The following is a 22,409-nucleotide window of genomic DNA, read 5'->3' on the forward strand; positions in this document are numbered from 1 at the left end:
TTTCTCTATATATAAATGTAGATTACCGTACAGTTACCAAGGGGCAGGATTGCAGAGACCTGGCAGATCTCACTTATACACATTTAGCCCTTTTGATCTTTGTGGGTACAAGTTCAAGGCACTCGCTTCATGGAATAACGTAGTAGGTAAAAATACCAGATCAGGAACAAAGCTTAAAGGGGTTGTGCACCTTTGGAGGGGTTTTTGGCAGACCTCCGATGGGAAGCATACTCACCTGCTCCCCAGCGTTGGCTCCCGATTCTTTTTCTCCCCAGCTTCTGCTTCTTCTCTCAGCTCCCAGGATGTAAACTTCCATTTAGATGCTGCTGCAGCCAATCGCAGGCATCAGCGGTGACCATTTGACATGATGCAAGAGGAGCAGGTCGCCTGTCCAGCCAGCAATTGGCAGCAGCAGTGTCGAAATGGAAGTTTATATCCTGGGAGCCGAGCGAAGAAGCTGAGGCCTGGGAGAGAAGTACCGGGGAAGCAGGTAAGTATGCTTCCCTTCTCTGGTCTTCCAAAGAGACTACTTCCCCCCCTCCCCAAAGATGCACAACCCCTTGGATTGACATGTTTTCTTTAAATACCACCCCCTCCCTGCCAAATCTGAAGAGGGGGTGCAGATATGTCCAGAATAGGTGCAGATATGTCCAAAGTCCAGTATTCTGTTCCAGCATAGCACCAGAACACTAGACTTTCCAGATCTGCCATATGCTGGACACCAGTGGCGCCACTCAGATGTCATTCATTATAATGGGGTCTGTGTCTGCTGGACAATATCCCATTATATACATATATATACCTCCTGTAATGGAGGCTCCTGCCAGTGCTTCCACCGCAGATATGAACCTAGTCCTACCTATATCTGCCACTTGGTTCTGGCTCCATTGGTCACAAGCTGTTTTCGCTGCACTTCAGTCCTTGCATGTAAACTTACAGCATGGACGGGTTCATGTGCATTGCTGCAGCCAATGACTGGCCTCTGCGGTGACATATGACCCAGCAGTGACATGTTCGGTTGGGCTGTTTGGGGACCCTTCACTGCTGAGCCCGGTCATTGGCTGCAGTAGTGCACAGACCCCATCGGTGCCAAAATTTACATGCGGAGAACGACGTGCAATGAAGCCGAAACTGAGCGGCAGGGAATAGGTAAGTATACTTACGAGTATGGTATTTAAGCAACTGTCAATCCTAGACAACCCCTTAAAAAAGCCCTAAGTTCTGGTTCTGGTACTTTTTATGCCGCTAATGGTACGCTCATTTCTAGGTAGTAGATTGAAGTATTTTCTCTGCCTTTGTGGCGTCAGGAAGGCTTTTCTGTTGCCTTCAATTAAATTCACATTGCACTGTATGAAGGTTACCTTATTACGAATCATCGCCTAGAAAGGGAATCAAGGTTTATATTACATTATGAGCAAATATAATTTATCCACTGCCGAATCGAGTTACTATAACATTGTGAAGCTGAGTCAGATTTCTACATGAATCATAAATGAGTCAGCAGCAATCCTGCCATGTGGTCAAATATATTATAAAAATCTATTTACTCTTCTCGTTCTACTTCATTGTATTTACACATGGGTTATGGCCTCAAGCCCCACCGTCTCCTCTCACCGCACAGGCAGCATTTCAGATTCATCCAAGAGATGCTGCTGCTTTTAAAGCGACACTGCCATCAACAATTTATATCACAGATTTACAACCCATTTTTTTCCAAAATAATTGGATTACTTTCTATGTATCATTTTGAAGTCACTCCTGTAGTAAGTAACTCCTTTCCAGAGTTTTCAACTTCTTCTTTATCTGGAATTTTGGTACAATAGACCTTTTCACTTAAAGGGAACCTGTCACATTGAACACAGTGTCCGAGCTGCAGGCAGTATGCTATAAAGCAAGAGGAGCTGAGCAGATTGATATATAGTTTTTTGGGAAGAAATTCTGTAAAACCTGCATTTTATAACTTTCAATTCCTGCTCATTCTGGACTTTGAAGTCCAGGCGGCGGTCCTATCAGTGATTGACAGCCGTCCCTCTATGACTGTGTATAAAGAGGTAGCTATCCTCACTGATAGGACCGCCTCCTTGACCTCAGGACTCAGAATGAGCAGGGATATAAATGTATAAAATACAGCTTATACTAAGTATTTACCCATAAAATTATAGATCGGTCTGCTCAGCTCCACCTGCTCTGTAACATGCTGCCCGTAGCTTACATAGCATTTTCATGGTGACTGGTTCCCTTTAAAACTCTTTTTTCAGACCATCAGTCAGACCAGGGAGGCATGAGGGATAGTGACTCCACACCTTGGCTATGCTATCCTAGTAGTGTGGCTGGGCAGAGCTTCTCACATCACACCTATCAATGCAATGCTCCATTGTATCTAGACCTATAAAGAGGACAGTAGAACAATTTGTTTTTTGTCTGCTTCGCCGAACTTCCTTCGTCACAAATTGCATTACATTGTATGGAGCGGGCACAGTGACGCCCCCCCGTCATAACCCCTTGAGATGCCGTGTTCAACTCTGATCAAGGAATCTGAGAGTCACATTCAGCTTATCAGGGGGTTAAAACCCCAAAAAAATACATGCTCACCTCATCTATTTGATCGTGGAGAGGCCTTGATTGAAGAAAATGCGCCAATTCTTGCTCGCGCTGACATGATGACATCACCACACTGGGTGGACGCGGTGACATGATGTCACTGCGCCCATCCAGCGTGATGACATGGTGATGTCAAATGGATGAGGTGAGTATGTATTTATTTTTTTTTTGTTTTTTTCCCCCCCACAGTTTCAAGAAAAATTGATTCGTCACCACAAAGCGCCAAGAAAGTCGGAATCTTTGTGAATATTATTTTTCCTGAAATTTGTATCGAATTCCACTTTGTTAACTTCGATTTGCTTAACACTAAGGCCTCTTTCACACGGACGTCGCGTTTGAGGGGGACCGGACAAGATGCGGGTGCATTGCGGGAAAATGCACAATTTTTCCGCACAAGTGCAAAGCGTTTTAATGCGTTTTGAACGCGCGTGAGAAAAATTTGCATGTTTGGTACCCAGACCCGAACCCGGACTTCTTCACAGAAGTTTAGGTTAGGTGTTGTGTAGATTTTATTATTTTCCCTTATAACACGGTTATAAAGGAAAATAATAGCATTCTGAATACAGACTGCAAAGTAAATTAGGGATGGAGGGGTTGAAATTTTTTTTTTTTATTAAACTCACCTCATCCACTTGTTCGCACTGCCCGGCTTGTCTTCTTTCTTCTTCTTTGAGGACCTGGGAGGAAAAGGACCTTTGGTGATGTCACTGCGCTCATCACATGGTCCGTCACATGGTCCATCACAGGACCATGTGATGAGCGCAGTGGCGTCACCAAAGGTCCTTTTCCTCCCAGGTCCTCAAAGAAGAAGAAAAAAGACAAGCCGGGCAGTGCGAACAAGTGGATGAGGTGAGTTTAATTATTTTTATATTTTTTTTAACCCCTCCAGCCCTATTGTACTATGCATTCTGTATTAAGAATGCTATTATTTTCTCTTATAACCATGTTATGAGGGAAAATAATAATGATCGGGTCCCCATCCCGATAGTCTCCTAGCAAACATTAGTGAAAATCGCACCGCATCCGCACTTGCTTGCGGATGCTTGCGATTTTCATTCAGCCCCATTCACTTCTATGGGGCCTGCGTTGCGTGAAAAACGCAGAATATAGAACATGCTGCGATTTTCACTCAACGCACAAGTGATGCGTGAAAATCACCGCTCATGTGCACAGCCCCATTGGAGTGAATGGGTCCGGATTCAGTGCGGGTGCAATGCGTTCACCTCACACATCGCACCCGTGCAGAATTCTCGCCCGTGTGAAAGGGGCCTTAGTAGAACTGTCATTCCAGTGACTGCATTTGTGAATGGTATGATCTTGTGTTATCTGCCTCCAGCTTTGTAATAGGGATGTTACCTTTCTTTATAATGTTGCAGCAGTGTATTTCCCTGTATGCACACTTAGGCCTTATTCACATCTTTGTTTCGAAGATCTGTAAAAGCTGGCTGTCAGCCGGACAAAAAAACATTGCATGCAGCGGTTTTTGTCTGTCCGAAACTCCGAAATCGTCCGGATCATGGATTACAGACAATGGGGGATCCGGCGGTAAAGAACAGCCTGCTGGATCTGAAAACGGAGATTTGAAAAACGCCTACGGACATGTTCAGAGGAAAATTGAACATCTATTTTCAATGAAGTCTGCTGCAGAAATTTAGGAATAACCGTCAGATTTCTGCAAGGTTTTGCAGTTTGCATGCTACACCAGGAGAAAGCATTGCTGATGCAGACACCAAAATCATTGCAGCTGATCACCCTGTGTAAACATCTTCTACCCATAAGCATTGATTCTCCATGGAGCGATCGCTCGTCCCCATATATTGGAGGCGATAGCTGCATGTAAATGCAGCTCTCACATCTGCTCACGATAAGGCAGTTATTGGGAAGGAATTGTTCATTCCCGATAATTGCAAGTTCAGTCGGCCAGTGTAAAGGTATGAGAGCCTAATCATCTAATGGATACACCCGGATTAACGGGATTAGTGGAGTGCTGTAATAACAAGTAGACGCTGGTGGTCGTGCTGAGCTGCATCTTCCAGGTTTATGGGTTGTATATTGTCAGCAGGCTATACTACTAGACCTCCATGCTGTGGTTTATATACATCTCAATAGCCTCAAAGAAACAAGACGGCATTATGACCTCAGCCTTTTCCCAGAATTGCCTATGGCAAGTATTTCTGGCTTTAGAAATGCAAATGACCCCAGTGGGTTTGTTTTTTGAGCAAAGGTATTTGTTGCCTGTACACAATGGGAATAGCCAGGACGAGCCCATATACATGATAATGGTGGTGATAAATTCACTAGCAAGCTAGCAATAACTGGAGAGCGTTCTTATGTATATTGCTTACATTCCTGCTCTCACGGTGGAGAGGAGATGTCTTCACACAGTGCAACATATCTAGTGTGCGTTGACGGTTGTCGGGAAGGAAGCGTTCCCCCCCCCCCCCGCCAATCGCCTGCACGTCAGTGGAGGCAGGGGCGGACTGGGAACTAGAAGTGGCCCTGGGAAAAAGGATAAAGTGGCCCCATGTTGCAGGTGGGTTCAAATTGACGGAAGATTGGGCAGCGATCTCAAAAACGGAAACCAAAGCGCAGATATGAAAGTAGCCATAGGCATTTTCCTGTTGCCTTCTGCGAATCTACTGAACCAAACCGACCACACACTTTAAAAGGGTTCTCCAAGAATAAAGACTTTTATGTAATGCCCGCTGCCTGCCTCCAATAGCAGAGTCATACTTGCCTGATCCCCCGCATGCTATTGACCACTCAAGCCGATTATCAGTCCAGTACTGTACGAGCCTCCACAACAAGTCCACTTAAGGCTACATGCACACGAACGTTGTTTGTTCCGTGTCTGTTCCGTTTTTTGTTTTTTTGCGGACAGGATGTGGACCCATTCATTTCAGTGGTTCCGCAAAAAATGCGGACAGCACACCGTGTGCTATCCGCATCAGTATGTTCGTTCCGTAGCCCAGCAAAAAAAATTGAACATGTCCTATTCTTGTCCGTTTTAGGCATTGTTACAATGGATCCGCCCAAAAAAACTAATGGCATAATTTTTTTTGCGGACTGCAAAACACATACGGTCATGTGCATGTAGCCTAAAAGTAAGATCCAGCATGTATTCAAGCTGAAAGATTGCTTTTTCTGGCCAATGATATAGGTGGATTTTCAGAATCCCCATAGAAATGAATGGAGCGGCTGAGCGCATGGGACTGATTGGTATCAGTCACAGATCATTCAGACAGTGACTGGTGTGGGGCAGTTCTCAATATAAAAACACAGCAATTTCATGCAGCTGCCACTAGAGGGAGCTCAGTGCAAAGAGATTTTTTTCCAGCCTACATTGCATTCAATGGTAACCATATAAATTCCTATGGAATGAACTCCTCCTGGTGGCTTCAAGCAGTTTTATAATATACTGTATAAGGGAAGCAGTAGACACAGAGCTGGGGTATTTGCCAACATATTTATGCCAGATGTCTGGTGTCATTGAGAAATATGGTGTTCAGAATGAGCGCCATATTTATGAAGCACCCGCTCAACTCTTTATGACATGGAGGTCATGTAAAGTTAGTCAGGTGGAACATGATTTTTTTTTTTTTATTAAAAATGACTCCACAGAGTTTTGCTATGGGGCCCTGTGATATCTGTGTAGTCCCCTGTAATCCTATACATCCTCTTTACACCTGGACCCACATGAGGTCATTTTATGGGGATTCTGGTCCAGCCAAAATCTGATCAACTGATTGAAAACTTTGTTCAAGCAGAAATGAAAAATGTTTGTATCCACGCTAATAAGGCACTACAAAAGTTTAAAAAAGAAAAGTTGGCCGGACTCTATTAAGCAACTATCCGAATTCTCCGATAAATCCTGATCCATCTCGGCTGTCATCTCCGGAAATATTCTGAACTGGAAATCACATAGCACAGTTTAATTCTGAAGAATATTCTCTGGCCGGGCGCATACTGACAGCATGAGCTCTTATTCTTATTAACTCATACTGTACCGCACACTGAGATGAATCCAATAAGACTGGCCATGAATACAGTGTATTTTGTTGCAGAGGTTATCCGCTCAAAGGCCGTTGACTCCAGTGGGTCAGTGGTCCACGTTTTGTGGACATACACTATCTTTTTATGGAACGGACATATAGATGTGGAAAGCACACGGATGATCTGCGTGCTTTCCGCACCTGTATGTCCATTGCGCAAAAAGATAGAGCATGTTCTACACTCGGCCACAAAATGCGGACCACAGACCCATTGAAGTCTGCAAAAAATGCAGATGCATTACAGACCGTATCTGTATTTTGTGGCTCTGCCATTTGTGGACCGCAAAATACATAGGTCGTGTGCACGAGGCCAAAAGAAAAGTTTCAGTGAAAGTTAGAGCTTCTCATGTATACTTTCCCATAAAATCATGATGTCTGAAGCCAAAATGCTTCAAGTCTCGAGTGGCAGTAGTAGAACGCCATCATCCTGTGGGACTTTCCCGCCCCCTGTAAATGATGTCTGGTTACTGCCATACAGTCATTTCTCGGCAGAAGAGGTCTTTTTCTTCAGAAATTGATGAAGTAATGACACTGTCCAGGATTTCTGGAAGCAACATGCAAGCAGTGTGTGTGTTAGGCCTCATTCACACGACCGTTCCATTTGTTGCGGTCCGCAAAACACGGAAGCCGCCCGTGTGCCTTCTGCAATTTGCGGAACAGAACAGGCAGCCCATTGTAGAAATGCCTATTCTTGTCCACAAAAAGGACAAGAATAGGACAGGTTATTTTTTTTTTTGCGGGGCCACGTAACGGAGCAACGGATGCGGACAGCATGAGGCCTTATACTGTATATGGCAGTTTTATAAGGGGATTCATATGGTAACAGTATTATTTGGAAACCTTATGGCGGTATGATTTAGATATTGCACTGAGTATCAGTATCATTTTATACATGTAGAAAAAGCTGTTTACTAATGGCGAGCGGAGGGCAACTTTGTTTGTTGCCTTGGGCCCTGTTTTCCTGAAAAAGAAAAAGAATTCTATGGATGATGGGGTAATATGTAACCAAATTTTCACTTTTCAAGATAGAATTTCTGCTTAACATAGATGAGGGTAAACAAGGCTTGACGGGACTGAAATGAGTTATCTTACCATTAGCATTCTCTTCATTGTATAGATTCTAAAAAGAAAAAAATATATAGTATATACTGTTAAAGGGAGTCTGTCACCTAGAAAATCACTGATAAACCAGGCCTTGTTGGCTAGTCCAGCTGAATGCAATGATACTTTTCACTTAGTGATCTTTTAATTCATCTGCAAATGAAGGGTTAAGTGCACTGAGGGTGGGCTCAAGCCACTTTGTGCACCCTTGCTCCTCCTGCATCCTCTGCCAACCCCTCCCTCTCCTTGATTGACAGGACAAGAGAGATGACTATGCAGGAACTTGGCCCTTTACTTACCTAGTGTAGCACCACATGGTGTCCAAAGTGTATAGTAATGTGCACACCCACCTATTTTGAGGGGGAAGGGGGGCGCTTCCAAGTACGACTCTAAACAACTTTGCTAGATTGGGTCAGAGAATCTTCAAAAAGCAGGTTTTGTGGGGTGATCCCCATATATAGTGTTTATTGCCTCAAGTATTGCCAAAAGTGATCCAAGGAAGAACAACCGGTGACAGGTTCATGGGTTGCCCAAATCTCGTTGATACATCTGGGGGACTGGGAGCGAAGGCTAGCACGTGTTGGAAGCAGGAAAAATGGGCAAAAGTTAGGATCTGAGTTACTTTGACAAGAGCCAAATTTTGATGGCTAGAGGATCCCCCCAAAAAAGCAGGTGTTGTGTTATCCCCTTTTATATCGGTTCATGCTTACTAAAAGTGGTCCAAGGAAGAACAACCGGCGAAACATTGATGGGTTCATGGGTTGCCCAAACCCCATTGATGCATCTGGGGACCGAGAGCGAAGGCTAGCCTGTCTAGACTGTTCTCGAAATCGATGTATTGGAAGCAGGAAAAATAGGCAAGTGTTAGAATCTGAGAGACTTTGACAAGGGCCAAATTGTGATGGCTAGATGACTTGGTCAGAGGATCTCCAAAAAAAAAAAAAAAAGAAGGTCATGTGGGTTGATCCCCTAATATACTGGTTCGCGCCTACCAAAAGTGGTGCAAAGAGGAACATGTGACGAAACGGTGACTCATTGATGCATCTGGGAAATGGGAGTGAAGGCTAGCCTGTCAGATCCAGTCCATTGAAGAGCTGCTGTAGTAGAAAAACCTAATGTGGTCACCTTCATAGGTTTTGTGGAAACCATGACATTACGAGTCCCCATTGTGTGCAGAATATTAGGTATTTTTGGTTTTATTGCTATGGCTGATCGGACTTATCCATGTTTGTACGTGATGGGCGATGCACATATTCCCTGGAAGCCGTCCATACTCCATGTGGAACGTAACAGCTTCAGATCTTCGGTATTCCGGGACCTTCTAAGAATGGAATTGCAAAAGTTAGATCTTCAAGGAAGGGGAAATGCTATTCCTAGGGGGTTCTTCCAGGACTAGGAATATGTTTATTACACTTGTAGCCTCCTGACACACACATGCTGAGTGCTTAGTCAGCCCTGAGGTATGTCATTAAAACTTGTGCATTTGTGAAGATTAAACATGCCTGACAGGACTTCAGCACTGTGTACTTTTACATCATTAGCCGCCTCCCATTGGTCAGCAGGAGTCACGTGGCCCCCCTTGGAATCCTGAATAGTAGCTACTGGCACTCCTCATGTACTTGACGACTTTCCCTTTTCAGCTGCTTTGCCTGATCCAGCTACATTGTAATAACAGGAATTTGGAAACCTGGGAGGAAAAGATTAAAAAAAAAAAAAAAGACGCTGCTGGAATAAGAAAAACTACTATTTGTCTCAAGAGTCATGATGTGGGGACAGGATCCGCTCTCCCCAGCAGCGGGCTGTAAGCGTCTGAGCTCTGTGTCACCTGAAAGTCAGGAGTACTATGTGTGCTATGAGAAGAAGAGGAGGTCTCCCTATAGGATGAGCCGGCTGCTAGCAAGGCACCAGCTCCTGGCGAAAATTCAGCAAGGTGAGTCTTATGATGGCGCCATCCTCTCTGCTTCATTGGCAAATATTTGTTTACTGTCATACCATTTTCATCACCTGCGTGTTATTACATGGGCGCTGTACTTTTCCAGCATGTCTATCAGCTGCACCCAGTTATTATATTTATTGAAAAGTCAGCTTAGGATGTCGGTATTAGAAGCCGCAGAAAAAACACATTTGTGATACGTAGGTGATTCTCAGTGATACGGTTTTATGTCTGTAAAAGTTTCACCCCCCCTATAACAGTTTAGATTTTTTTATTTTAATTTTATTATTTTTTATTATTATTATTATTATTTTTATTGCATATTTATTTTTAGTTTGTCATCTTCAATAGATAGATTTGAATTTTTATGTTGTAAAATGAACATGGAACGCTACCTAAGGGTACTTTCACACTAGCGTTTTTATTTTCCGGTATTGAGTTCCGTCACAGGGGCTCAATACCGGAAAAAACTGATCAGTTTTATCCTAATGCATTCTGAATGGAGAGCATTCCGTTCAGGATGCATCAGTTCAGTCCCTTTTACGTTTTTTGGCCGGAGAAAATACCGCAGCATGCTGCAGTTTTCTCTCTGGCCAAAAATCATTTGTCCGAATGCCGGATCAATTCCATTGAAATGCATTAATGCCGGATCCGACCCCAAGTGTTCCAGAAAAACGGATCCGGTTTTGCGGTCTGTGCATGCGCAGACCTTTACAAATGTGAAAAAGGTAAATGCCGGATCCGTTTTTTCCGAATGACAACCAGAAAGACTGATCCGGTATTGCAATGCATTTGTCAGACGGATCCGCATCCGGATCCGTCTGACAAATGCATCCGTCTGCGTTCGGACTGCCTGCCGGAATCCTCTGCCGCAAGTGTGAAAGTAGCCTAAGAATCAAAAAGTCTGAGCAACCACTCCCACCTCCAAAATAGATAAAACATAGTTAAAGGGGGGAAAAAAAGCCTATTAGTACTTGACACTTGTTAATATCCGCCACTAGCCCGCCGTCGGTATAGAGTGTACAGGCGTAGGGCAGTGAGATAGGAATGCTTTTTTTGTTGTACTGGATATTTCCATTATATATACCGCGGCGTGTTCTTGGATTACTTGAGAGGCTACCATTGTTATGGTGTCATATGGTTTTTGTGTTTTGTCATTCCCTATTATCAGAAATTTCCTGTCATGGTCGACAAATGCAGTTTAGCAGGTTATGTTGGTATGTGCAGACAATGAGAGAATATCACAGAGACCAGTCAGCAAATACAATGGTCTTCATTATTAAAGGAGTTGTCCGGGCTACCTACCCTCAGGTCACCAATATCAGATTGTGCGGGGTCTGACACCTGGTACCCCCACCGATCAGCTGTACAGTAGACAGACAGGAGCAGCTCAGCTCCCATTCAAGTGGATAGGAGCTGAGCTGCCGGCGCCGGTAACTACACAGTGTGCAGAGCATTATGCGTCCGCTCCATACACGGTGTCCAGCACCGCAGCTGCCCAAAACAGTTGATATGGGGGGTGCTGGGAGTTCGACAACCACGAATCTGATATTGATGACCTATACTGCGGATAGGTCATCAATATCTGTAGCCCCTTTATGATCCAGGAAGGTTATTTAGTTTTTTTCCTTGCAATTATAATGAAGTGTTGCAAGAGAACTGCGGGATCTAGTTTCTGGTAGTAGTGGTATAGGTGGCCTGATGGGGTGATGGATCCAAACAAGTCAGTCAGGGTTCTGTCAATGTTTCCATTGTTGAAATGACAATGCGGCACCTTACTTAAAAGACAGAAGCTGCACTGTCGCCAAACCCCAGTAGGTGGGTGCTATGTGCCAGTTCTGATCCTAGCTGCCACTGGACCAATTACACCCAAGAACAGAGAAAATGATCGGCATTGGAAATACTTAATCTATTTATTTCATCAGAATTTCATGACCGTAGAGTAGTAGCCAGTAGCAAAGTTTCGGACCAATGGTCCTTTTTCAGGCTAGGCTATGGAGTAAGTCAGTAAACTTTGTCCACTGTGGCCAGCGTTGGACTGTGGTTCCATGGGTCCATGAGAGGAAGCTATTCTTGGGTTAGGTTTTGAATGAAAGAAATAGCCCCAAGAGGTAAGTGATTAACTCCAAAGGCAGCTCTAAATCTTCTGGATCTTTGGGGCCCACAATAGCTTTGTTGCCTGGGCCCACCAGAGGTTCCCCTGGTACTCTGGTGGGCCAATCCAACCCTGACTGGGGCACTTGAAGAATTAGGAGTGTGGTAAAGATGCCATCCCTGAAGTGGGTCCTGAGCAGCATTCATTTTTGGGACGCCTTATATTCTGCGCTCCTAGCACTACAAGCGTCACCATGGACATTTTTCTGACACTTCTCCTTACACCGTAGCCTAGTATGCTGCACTCTTCCTGCCACTAAATTGAAGAAAATTCAACCAAACATCTTAATAGTAATGTGAACAGAGTAGAGATGAGCGAAATTCTTGAAATTTGTGTGGGGTCTTATTCTAGCAAATCAGAAAATTTGATTCAGGTCTGAATTGATTCTCTCCGAATCAAGAGTTCTCCAAAATGGCCTCAAAATTGGTGTATGAAACTCTAAGGTCTCCCAAGACTCATATTTTTATCTCTTGTGTGTCATTTTTTATTTTTTTTATTTTTTTTCTCTTTGTCTCACCCCTTTCAAGCTCTTCATAGCATGTAGTGTTACTTTTTGAACATTTCATCCCATGCGAATCGCCAAAACTTTGTGAGATTCATGACAAATACAATTTATTTCGATTGGATTCGCTCATCTCTATAACAGAGCATTATAGAACCTTTGTTCTGTTTTTAGAGCCAGCAGTAATAATTGGGTTAGAGTTGATCTTCTTTTATATTTCCTGTACTGTCGATAAAAGGCAAGGAGTGGTTGTATGTTCTGGTTGTTGTACTACGTGCAGCCATATACAACTTGAAAGTGGCCACGATCTAGTCATTTCCAACCTTTTTGCCATGCCGAAACCCTAGAGAAATTTTAATCCTTTCTGGAGAACCAACTAGTCCGTCCCTAAACTCTTGAGGAAGGAACGACCAGGTTCTGACTGTTCGACCTCATGCACACGACCGTTGTTTGGGTCCGCATCCGAGCCGCCGTTTTGGCGACTCGGATGCGGACCCATTCACTTGAATAGGGCCGCAAAAGATTTGGACAGCACTCCGTGTGCTGTCCGCATCCGTGGCTCCGTTCCGGGGCCCCGTTAAAAAAATATAACATGTCCTATTCTTGTCCACGCTTTGCGGACAAGAATAGGCATTTACATTGCCGGCGCCCGTTCTGTTCCACAAATTGCGGAAGGCAACACGGACGGCTTCCGTTTTTTGCGGATCCGCGGTTTGTGGACTGCAAAAAACGGCACGGCCGTGTGCATGAGGCCTTCCTCTGTTAAGAGTTTAGGGTACGTTCACACTTGCGTTTTTCTTTTCTGTCACTGAGTTCCATCATAGGGGATCAGTACTGATCAGTTTTATCCCCATGCGTTCTGAATGGAGAGAGAAATCCGTTCAGGATGTCTTCAGTTCAGTCACTGAACTGCGTTTTGGACGGAGGAAATACCGCAGCATGCTGCGGTATTATCTACGTCCAAAATTCCGGATCACTTGCTGGAATGCCGCATTAATTTACATTGAAATGTATTAGTGTCGGATCCGGCATTGAAAATACTGCAATGCCGGATCCGTCCTTCCGGTCTGCGAATGCGCAGACCGGTAAAAATGTGAAAAAATTATATAACGGATCAGTTTCTCCGGATGACATACGGAGAGATGGATCCGTTCTTGCTGTCCGTTTGCATGTAGATTGCTGGATCCAGCAGGCAGTTCCGGCGACAGAACTGCTTGCCAGATCACTCTGCTGCAAGTGTGAGAGTAGCATTTACCGGAGGTTTTAAGATTGAGGAAGATTTATCAAAACTGGCGCAAAGGGAAACTGGCTTAGTAGCCCATAGCAACCAATCAGATTGATATTTTCATTTTCCAAAGGCGCAATAAAAAATGAAAATATCAATCTGATTGGTTGCTATGGGCTACTAAGCCAGTTTCCCTTTGCGCCAGTTTTGATAAATCTCCCCCAATGTGATTCCCAATCTGATGTGTGTGGGGCTAGCAGATCGTCATGTGAGGACTGTCACAAAGTGGAACAAGGATCCAGTAGTATTGGTTTTTCCTATTTAGTATTTTTGCTTTCCATGGACATAGGTGATCCCAAAAATAACATGCACGTTTAAAAAGCGGAGTATGTATAGTACAGTAGGTATATACAGTATGTACTGTGGAATAGGGTGGCTCTGGACAGATCTCTGAACATTTTACATATTTGATATTCGCTTTTATACATTATTACTTTTATTCGTAAATCCGGTCCAACAGGTTAAATGGTCTTTAGTATATAAAATGCAATACTGTATTTACTGGTCATCTCCAGTGCATCTTCATCTAAGACATTTACGAACATTTTTATGCCATGATCTTTACTCCTACAAGAACCAGCCATCCCAAACCACAAATACTTGTGAAAGCTCGACTTGCAGAGCTCACCGAGGACATGCCTCAACAATAATCCCTCTTTCAAAGTCGCACGCGTACATCACCATGCATACGTAGCTAGATACCGCCAGGCACCGTGCAGACAGAGTTTCCCACACCTGTATTCTGAAACCTCGAGCTTTGCAGGGACATACCGATTTATTTAACTCTTGTTTATCAGGGTAAAACCTAGATTTCTTTCACATCCAGATGCCACACGTTTATTGACTTCTGTCTAAGGCCTCATGCACACGACCGTTCCGTTTTTTGCGGTCCACAAAAAAACGGAAGCCGACCATCTGCCTTCCGCAATTTACCGAACAGGGGCGGCCCATTGTAGAAATGCCTATTCTTGTCCGCAAAACGGACAAGAATAGGACACAGAGTGCTGTCCGCATCTTTTGTGGCCCCATTGAAGTGAATGGGCCCGCATCTGAGCCGCAAAAAAATGCGGCTCGGATGCAGACCACAACAACAGCCGTGTGCATGAGGCCTAATCAGGCATATATGGGGTCATTCATGAAACTGGTGTAAAGTAGAACTGGCTTAGGCTACTTTCACACTAGCGTTTAAGTTTTCCGGTATTGAGATCCGTCATAGGGGCTCAATACCGGAAATAAAACGCTTCAGTTTTGTTCCCATTCATTGTCAATGGGGACATTACTGAACTGAACAGAACTGAGTGCTCCAAAATGTATTCCGTTCCGTTTAGCTGCGTTCCCAGACCGGAGAGCAAACCGCAACATGTTGTAGTTTGCTTTCCATCCTGGGATGCGGAGCAAGACGGATCCAGCATTACCCCCAATGCAAGTCAATGGGGACGGATCCATTTTCTCTGACACAATCTGACACAATAGAAAACGGATCCGTCCCCCATTGACTTTCAGTGGAGTTCATGACGGACCCGGATGCAGACGGTTGTATTATCAATAACGGAAGCGTTTTTGCTGAAACCTGCCGGATCCAGCAAAAACGCTAGTGTGAAAGTAGCCTTAGTTGCCCACAGCAACCAATCACATTCCACCTTTCATTTTTGACAGCTCCTTTGGAAAATGAAAGGTGGACTCTGATTGGTTGCTATGGGCAACTAAGCCAGTTCTACTTTACACCAGTTTGATAAATGACCCCCATGGTGTTTTACAAGGCTTTAGGTACATTTTATTTAATGGGATAGCCAAAAATAGCTTATTTTTTCCCTAAAAAACAGCGCCACACCTTGCATGTAGTATTACAGCTCAGTCCCATTCACATTAATGAAACCCATAGACAGGTGTGGTGCGGTTTTTGGCCATGTTTTTAAAAAAAATACTGGACAAGCCCTTTAATTCACTAAGAAATCTTGATAAGGAATCTTTACCAGTTACTAAATACTATATGCATCCAGAATCGCTGCGTCCTGTAGGTGCCTTCTCTTATGGGCATTGGTTTCCCTGCTCGTTATGTACTTTGTACAACCTCACAAAAGGGAAGTAACAACCACTCTCAGCATTTTTATGGTGTTTATCACCTTTCACCCCCGTTCAGCTGTCGGCCTGAAAAACTAAGTTCAATATATTAACTAGACCAACACTGAATATTAGCCTACACCCCATGGTAACTTAAAGGGGTTTTCTGAGGTATTTTAACTGATGGCCTATCATCAGATTCTGATTGGTGGGGTCTGACACTCTGGACACCTCCCAATAAGCAGTTTGAGAGGGCATCGGCACTCGCAGTAGCCTTCTCTCTGCTCACCAGGTACACTGCTCCGTGCACTGCATAGCGGCTGTACTTGGTATTGCAGCTCAGCCCCATTCACTTCACTGGGGCTTGGCTGCATCTAGCCTATGTGACCAATGAACGGGACATCACATGGCCAAGACTAAGCAGCAAGAAGGCCATGGCACTACTGCGAGTGCCGGTACCTTCTCAAACAGCTGATCAACGGCGGTCCAGGGTGTCAGAGCCACCACCGATCAGATACTGATGACCTATCCAGAGGATAGGTCATTAGTTAAAATATCTCGGAAAATCCCTTTAATAAGGGAGGTGTACATTAAATATAGTTTAAGGCAAGTTTACACCGCACAATGTTGCAGCCGATTGTCGGGAAGGAAGCGTTCCTGCTCGTTCAGTGAAGAAGACCGCTGTATTTACATGCAGCCATCTCCTTCCCTGGATGAAGACAAGGGAGCGCTATTGCAATCGCTCATCCTCAAAGAATCATTGCTTCTGGGCAGCAGACCGCTGTTTAGACCGCACAAATGATTGATGTGCCTTCACAAACGACAGGGTCACCCGATGAACTAGCGTTTTGCTCGTTCATTGGGTGATTGTTGGCGCATTCAGATGGACAGATTGTCAGAAACAAGCTTTCGCGGAAACGTTCATTCGTGATAATCTGCCCGAAAATCAGGCAGTCTAATTCCGCTCTTAGTACAGAAGCTGTCATCAGTGTTATGCTGTCCTATCGGAGAACAAAACACTGGGTCATGTGAATTGATCCATCAATTTTGCCAAAATTTATATTGAAGAGCTCCAGAGCAAGCCAAATCCTGGAGCCCCCTCAATACCCAGCGCGTGCCAGGGAGTCCACATATTCATTAGGTCCTGGTTCTAAACACTCACCGGACTGCTGATTGCTATAGGAAGAAAGATGCCAACCAACAGCAGGAGGGTGAGCTAGGACCTCATGAATGTCCGAACTCCATGGCACGCTGTGTATTGAGCAGCTGCATTTCTTGGCTCGTGCTGAAGCTGCTCAATACAGATTTTAGCAGTGTTTAGTGAACCAAGGGGAGAGTCTGAGCCCTCAGAGCACCTCTACACTTATTGCCACTCCAGTTTCCTTGACGGGGCCAGGCATCTTGACTGGCTCTGTATTCGCATGCCCGCGTTGTAGATTACACTTATGGCACATGCACAGTACATCAGCCACTGCTTCTCCAGCAGCAGAGATGACTATTGCGCATCCGCTGATGATGTCATGCTCCACAGAAATGAAGCTGTGCGTCTATGCTTCTCGGTAGAGAATAGCGGCAGGGGCATGTGCGCAGATATTTCGTGAACCCAGGGGAGGACCCTGCCTAGGCCATGTGACTGATGAAGGTGACGTCACTGGCCTAGGAAGAGACCGGCTGATTTCGCATGGGTGCTGAGAGTCGGACCCCAACCAATAGGATATTCATGGCCTATCCTGCAGAGAGGCCATCAGTAGAAAAATCTCAGACAACCCCTTTAAGCCAGTGTTCCTAGTTTACAAAGAAATATTAGTTCTTAGTGTTCATCGTTAATCTCAGTCTTGAGAAATACCATGTGAAGAACAATGTCACATTCATAATTATGAATTGTTATCTTTGTTGCTGAAGTATCCTCCCCCATGAAGTGGATTGTGCAAAATTCCCTTTGATATAGGGACAACTTGTATTTTCAGCTACACAATTGAGCCAGTGGCCATTGACCTGTGTGACCGCCACAGGCCTCTGTTATTGGAAGAAAAGTTTCATCCCTGGAAGCCGTAACCAAATGCATGAAGCACTCCTGGAATGTGGCGCTCCTCCCCGAAGGAAGGGAGGTCAGGACGATCTCTATCTGTACATGCATTATGGATGATCCCTGCAGCCTGCAGGCACTAAGTCATCTCAACATAAACAAGAGCTCCCATAGATTTGGTTGGTGAGCTGTAACCAAGAAACATATCCATTACAGCAGGATGGACCTCTCATATAGCTTTTATTGTAGAGTGTCACCGTGTCCTGTCCAGTATAGAAACAGTGGGATTGAAGGAAAAGATTGATTTAAAGGGAACCTGTCACCATGCAATGCAATCTACAGGCAGCATGTTATAGAGCAGGAGGAGATGGGCAGATTGATTATGTAATTTTTTATGAACGTAAAATATTAATTTAGAGCTAAACCCAGACATATCCCCATCTTTACCCCACCTAGCAGTGTTCCCGGTGACGTCACCGGCACTAATGGGCCGGCTTTACACTGCCCTAGCCTGTAAAACGACTAGAGCAATGCTAGAGCCCGCCCATCAGAGCCGGTGACATCACCGGGAACACTGCTAGGTGGAAGCCTCCACCTAGCAGTGTAATAATATAAACAAAAAAGCATGAAATGCTCCGATGCTCATATCAGAGGGACCGGAGGTGTGAAGATGAACCCGGACAGCCCCTTTAAATATCTGCTCATTCTGAGCTTTAAATGCATTGTCTAGCAGAGTTAGCTGTCAGTCATTGAATAGGACCGCCCACATGACTCCTAAGCTCAGAATGACCAGAGATTTAAATTAATATTTTACAAGTTGTAGTGTAAAGATAAAGTTAGCTGTCAGTCACTGGCTAGGACATCTCCTGAGCTTAGAGCCATTTGGGCTGTCCTAACCAGTGATAAACAGCTATCTTTTTAAATGCAGAGTCGAGCAGAGTTAGCTGTCAGTCATTGAATAGGACCGCCCACATGACTCCTAAGCTCAGAATGACCAGAGATTTAAATTAATATTTTACGAATTGTACTGAATCTTTTCCTATAAGACTATACATCAATCCGCTCAGCTCCTCCTGCTCTATAACCTGCGGCACTGTATTTTCATGGTGGCTGGTTCCCTTTAACACCCTACATTGCATGACTTTATTTAGTGAAGCTACATTAGTATAATAGACTACTACATATAAAGTTGTATAGGTATGGGTTGTTTTTCTGCCCTGATTATGACTTCACCAAAGCTGCTATGGTCCTTGCTTGCTACAAATGGCAGCTGTCAGGGGTGCAGCTATAGGGGGTGCAGAGGTAGCGCTCATACCCAGGCCCTGCAGTCTGGGGGGGACGACGACGACGACAGTGGTCCTGTTGCAGGAGTTTCGTGTTCTACAACTGGATCCTGTGTTCTGCACATGATAAAGTATGTGATGTGGCTCCAGCCTAAAGCTTCACAGTTTATGTCCTTGTAAGATTAAAAAACATTGTGTTCATAAGATAGCCTTGACAGTATGTAAACGGAATACTTTATAAAACCTCAGCTACTCATTGTAACTGCAAGCCATATATTATATGATTGTCAGCAAGTGTGTCAAGTCTGTCTCAGATTACTCAGACTGAAATGAGTAAGGGCCTGTACACACAGTGGGTTTTTCAGTGTAATTGTGGCACGGACATTCCTACGAAAACGTGCCTTCGTCCTCATTGCCTCTCGTACATCTCTTTGTGAGTCAATGGTGAGGATCGTGGACATGTCCGTTCTCAGTGCGGCCTCGGCTTTAAGCCGTCACTCCATGATCCATAGCGCTGCCTCCCATTGAAATGAATGAGAGGCAGAAATGATGCGGCTGCAAGTAAGTTTTTGTCGAAATTTCAGCGTAAAAATTACGCTGTAAGGCCCCTTGCAGACGAGTGTTCCTCCCGCAGCGAGTCCGCATTGCGGCACCCGGCCTGACCTCCCAGCGCTGCCGGGGGTCACATAGCATTATATTGATTTATGATGCTATGTAACCCCTTTCACACGGGCTAGAATTCCGCGCGGGTGCAATGCGCCAGGTGAACGCATAGCACCCGCACTGAATCCTGACCCATTCATTTCAATGGGTCTGTGTGCAAGTGCGGAAGCGGTGCGATTTTCACGCATGGTTGCTAAGGAGACGAGGGATGAGCGACCCGGGACCCCATTTAATTTATTATTTTCCATTATAACATGGTTATAATGGAAAATAATAGCATTCTTTAATACAGAAGGAGGGGTTAAAAAATAATAAAAACCACTTGATCGCGCAACCGTGATCCTCTTCTTTGTTCTTCTTGAAGGACCTGCAAAAGGACCTTCACTGTCGTCATCACCACGCTGTCGTCATCACCACGTGGTGAGGGCGATGACGTCAGCGAAGGTCCTTTTGCAGGTCCTTCAAAAAGAACAAAGAAGAGGATCACGGTTGCGCGATCAAGTGGATGAGGTGAGTTATGTTTTTATTATTTTTTAGGAACCATGCGTGAAAATCGCACCGCATCTGCACTTGCTTGCGGATGCTTGCAATTTTCACTCAGTCCCCTTCATTTCTATGGGGCCTGCGTTGCATGAAAAACGCAGAATATAGAGCATGCTGTGATTTTCACGCAACGCACAAGTGATGCGTGAAAAACATCGCTCATTTACACAGCCCCATATAAATGAATGGGTTCGGTATTCAGTGCGGGTGCAATGCGTTCACCTCACGCATTGCGCCCGTGTGAAAGGGTCTTACAGTTCTGGAATGTATTGGATAACACTGGCAGCATTAAAGGAATAATGTGGCGCACAGGAGTGACACACAAACCAAAAAGAGGGGCACACAGTTTAAGAGGAATCACCCTTCCTCCCAGAATAAAAGACTAATATTGTAATGTAACCGGGCACACTCAATATATTGGGATCATATAGAATTGGTTTTGTTCGTAAAATTGTTGAAATAATAAAGAATTTAATATATTCATAAAATCGTAAAACCATACATATATTCAACAATGGTTAATACAGCCTAAGGAAATAAATAATATAAGATGATGATAATAACAGGGCAGTGCGATGATGGTACAATAGTCCTGTATTGTGCAGCTGTACTAGGAACAATCTCCCAAAGTCAACCTATAAACTTCACTTCCAATAGTGGTATATGTCGGCATCAAATCCGTGCTGCTGTTGCCAAAATATGTATAGATGGTATCAACAGTCTCAATCAAAAGATGATGATATGCATACTCCAGATATATTGTTTTAAATGTACTTGCGGTAAGTAAAGGTTTAGCGGCGTCCCGCTATACTTACAAGTCAGCGGCGTCCCGCTGAACTGTACTGAATGCTGCTCCTTTCCAATGTAAGTTCTTGTTGTCCTGTTTGCAAAAGTGCTTACCGTGCTTATTGCATCCCCCGATTGTCGCTCTGAACACCTCTCTTGTGTAGAAGGAGACCGGTGTCCTGCAAGCTCTATTCGTCCGACTTCTGCGCTGGTGGTTGTTTGCGCGTGTATGCGGCCGTTAGAACTTGTAGTGGTGCAGTAACTTTCCACTCCTCGCGCACTGGACGGTTTCTTGTGGGTATATTAACACACGGACAATTTGTATCCAATAGTATTCCAATGTTTCTGGGGTATCCTTGACCAAACGCGTTTCGGGGTTCTAAATGACCCCTTCCTCAGTGGCAGCATTATGTCAGTGTTATCCAATACATTCCAGAACTGTAAGGCCCCTTTCACACGGGCGAGTTTTCCGCGCGGGTGCAATGCGTGAGGTCAACGCATTGCACCCGCACTGAATCCGGACCCATTCATTTCTATGGGGCTGTGCACACGAGCGGCGATTTTCACGCATCACTTGTGCGTTGCGTGAAAATCGCAGCAAGCTCTATTTTGTGTGTTTTTCACGCAACGCAGGCCCCATAGAAGTGAAAGGGGCTGCGTGAAAATCGCAAGCAAGTGCGAATGCGTTGCGTTTTTTCCGCACGGTTGCTAGGAGACGATCGGCATGGGGACCCGATGATTATTTTCCCTTATAACATGGTTATTAGGGAAAATAATAGCATTCTGAATACAGAATGCTAAGTAAAATAGGGCTGGAGGGGTTAAAAAAAAAATTTAATAATTTAACTCACCTTAATCCACTTGTTCGCGCAGCCAGCATCTCTTCTGTCTTCATCTGTGAGGAAAAGGACCTTTGATGACGTCACTACGCTCATCACATGGTCCATCACATGATCCATCACCATGGTGGTGGATCATGTGATGGACCATCTGATGAACGCAGTGACGTCATCAAAGGTCCTTTTCCTCACAGATGAAGACAGAAGAGAAGCCGGGCTGTGCGAACAAGTGGATTAAGGTGAGTTAAATTTTATTTTATTTTTTTAACCCCTCCAGCCCTATTGTACTATGCATTCTGTATTCAGAATGCTATTATTTCCCCTTATAACCATGTTAGAAGGGAAAATAATACAATCTACACAACCTTGAACCCAAACCTGAAGTTCGGGTCTGGGTACCACAGTCAGTTTTTTATCACGCGCGTGCAAAACACATTGCACCCATTCGATAAAAACTGAACAACGGAACGCAATCACAGTCAAAATTGACTGCAATTGGGTACCTACTCGCGCGGGTTTGCCGCAACGCATCCGGAACTTATCCGGACACGCTCGTCTGCAAGGGGCCTAAGGGTACAT

The 22,409-nt window shown here is 44.6% G+C and overlaps 1 protein-coding gene across 3 annotated transcripts in view; it reads left to right on the forward strand.

The window, feature by feature from the left end:
* STARD13 (StAR related lipid transfer domain containing 13) overlaps positions 1-22,409 on the forward strand; it is a 285,728-nt gene that overhangs the window by 108,028 nt on the left and 155,291 nt on the right. The window contains exon 1 of one of the 3 annotated variants that reach the window (XM_040426131.1): positions 9,318-9,684. The exons of the other annotated variants lie outside the window; for them this stretch is intronic. Coding sequence (XP_040282065.1) covers positions 9,516-9,684 — 169 coding nt within the window. The 5' untranslated portion in view covers positions 9,318-9,515. Of the gene's footprint in view, positions 1-9,317; positions 9,685-22,409 lie in introns of those variants that run through there. 3 annotated transcript variants of the gene reach the window in all.

Source organism: Bufo bufo, chromosome 3 (genome assembly GCF_905171765.1).
Source record: "Bufo bufo chromosome 3, aBufBuf1.1, whole genome shotgun sequence".
Classification (NCBI taxonomy): Eukaryota; Metazoa; Chordata; class Amphibia; order Anura; family Bufonidae; genus Bufo; species Bufo bufo.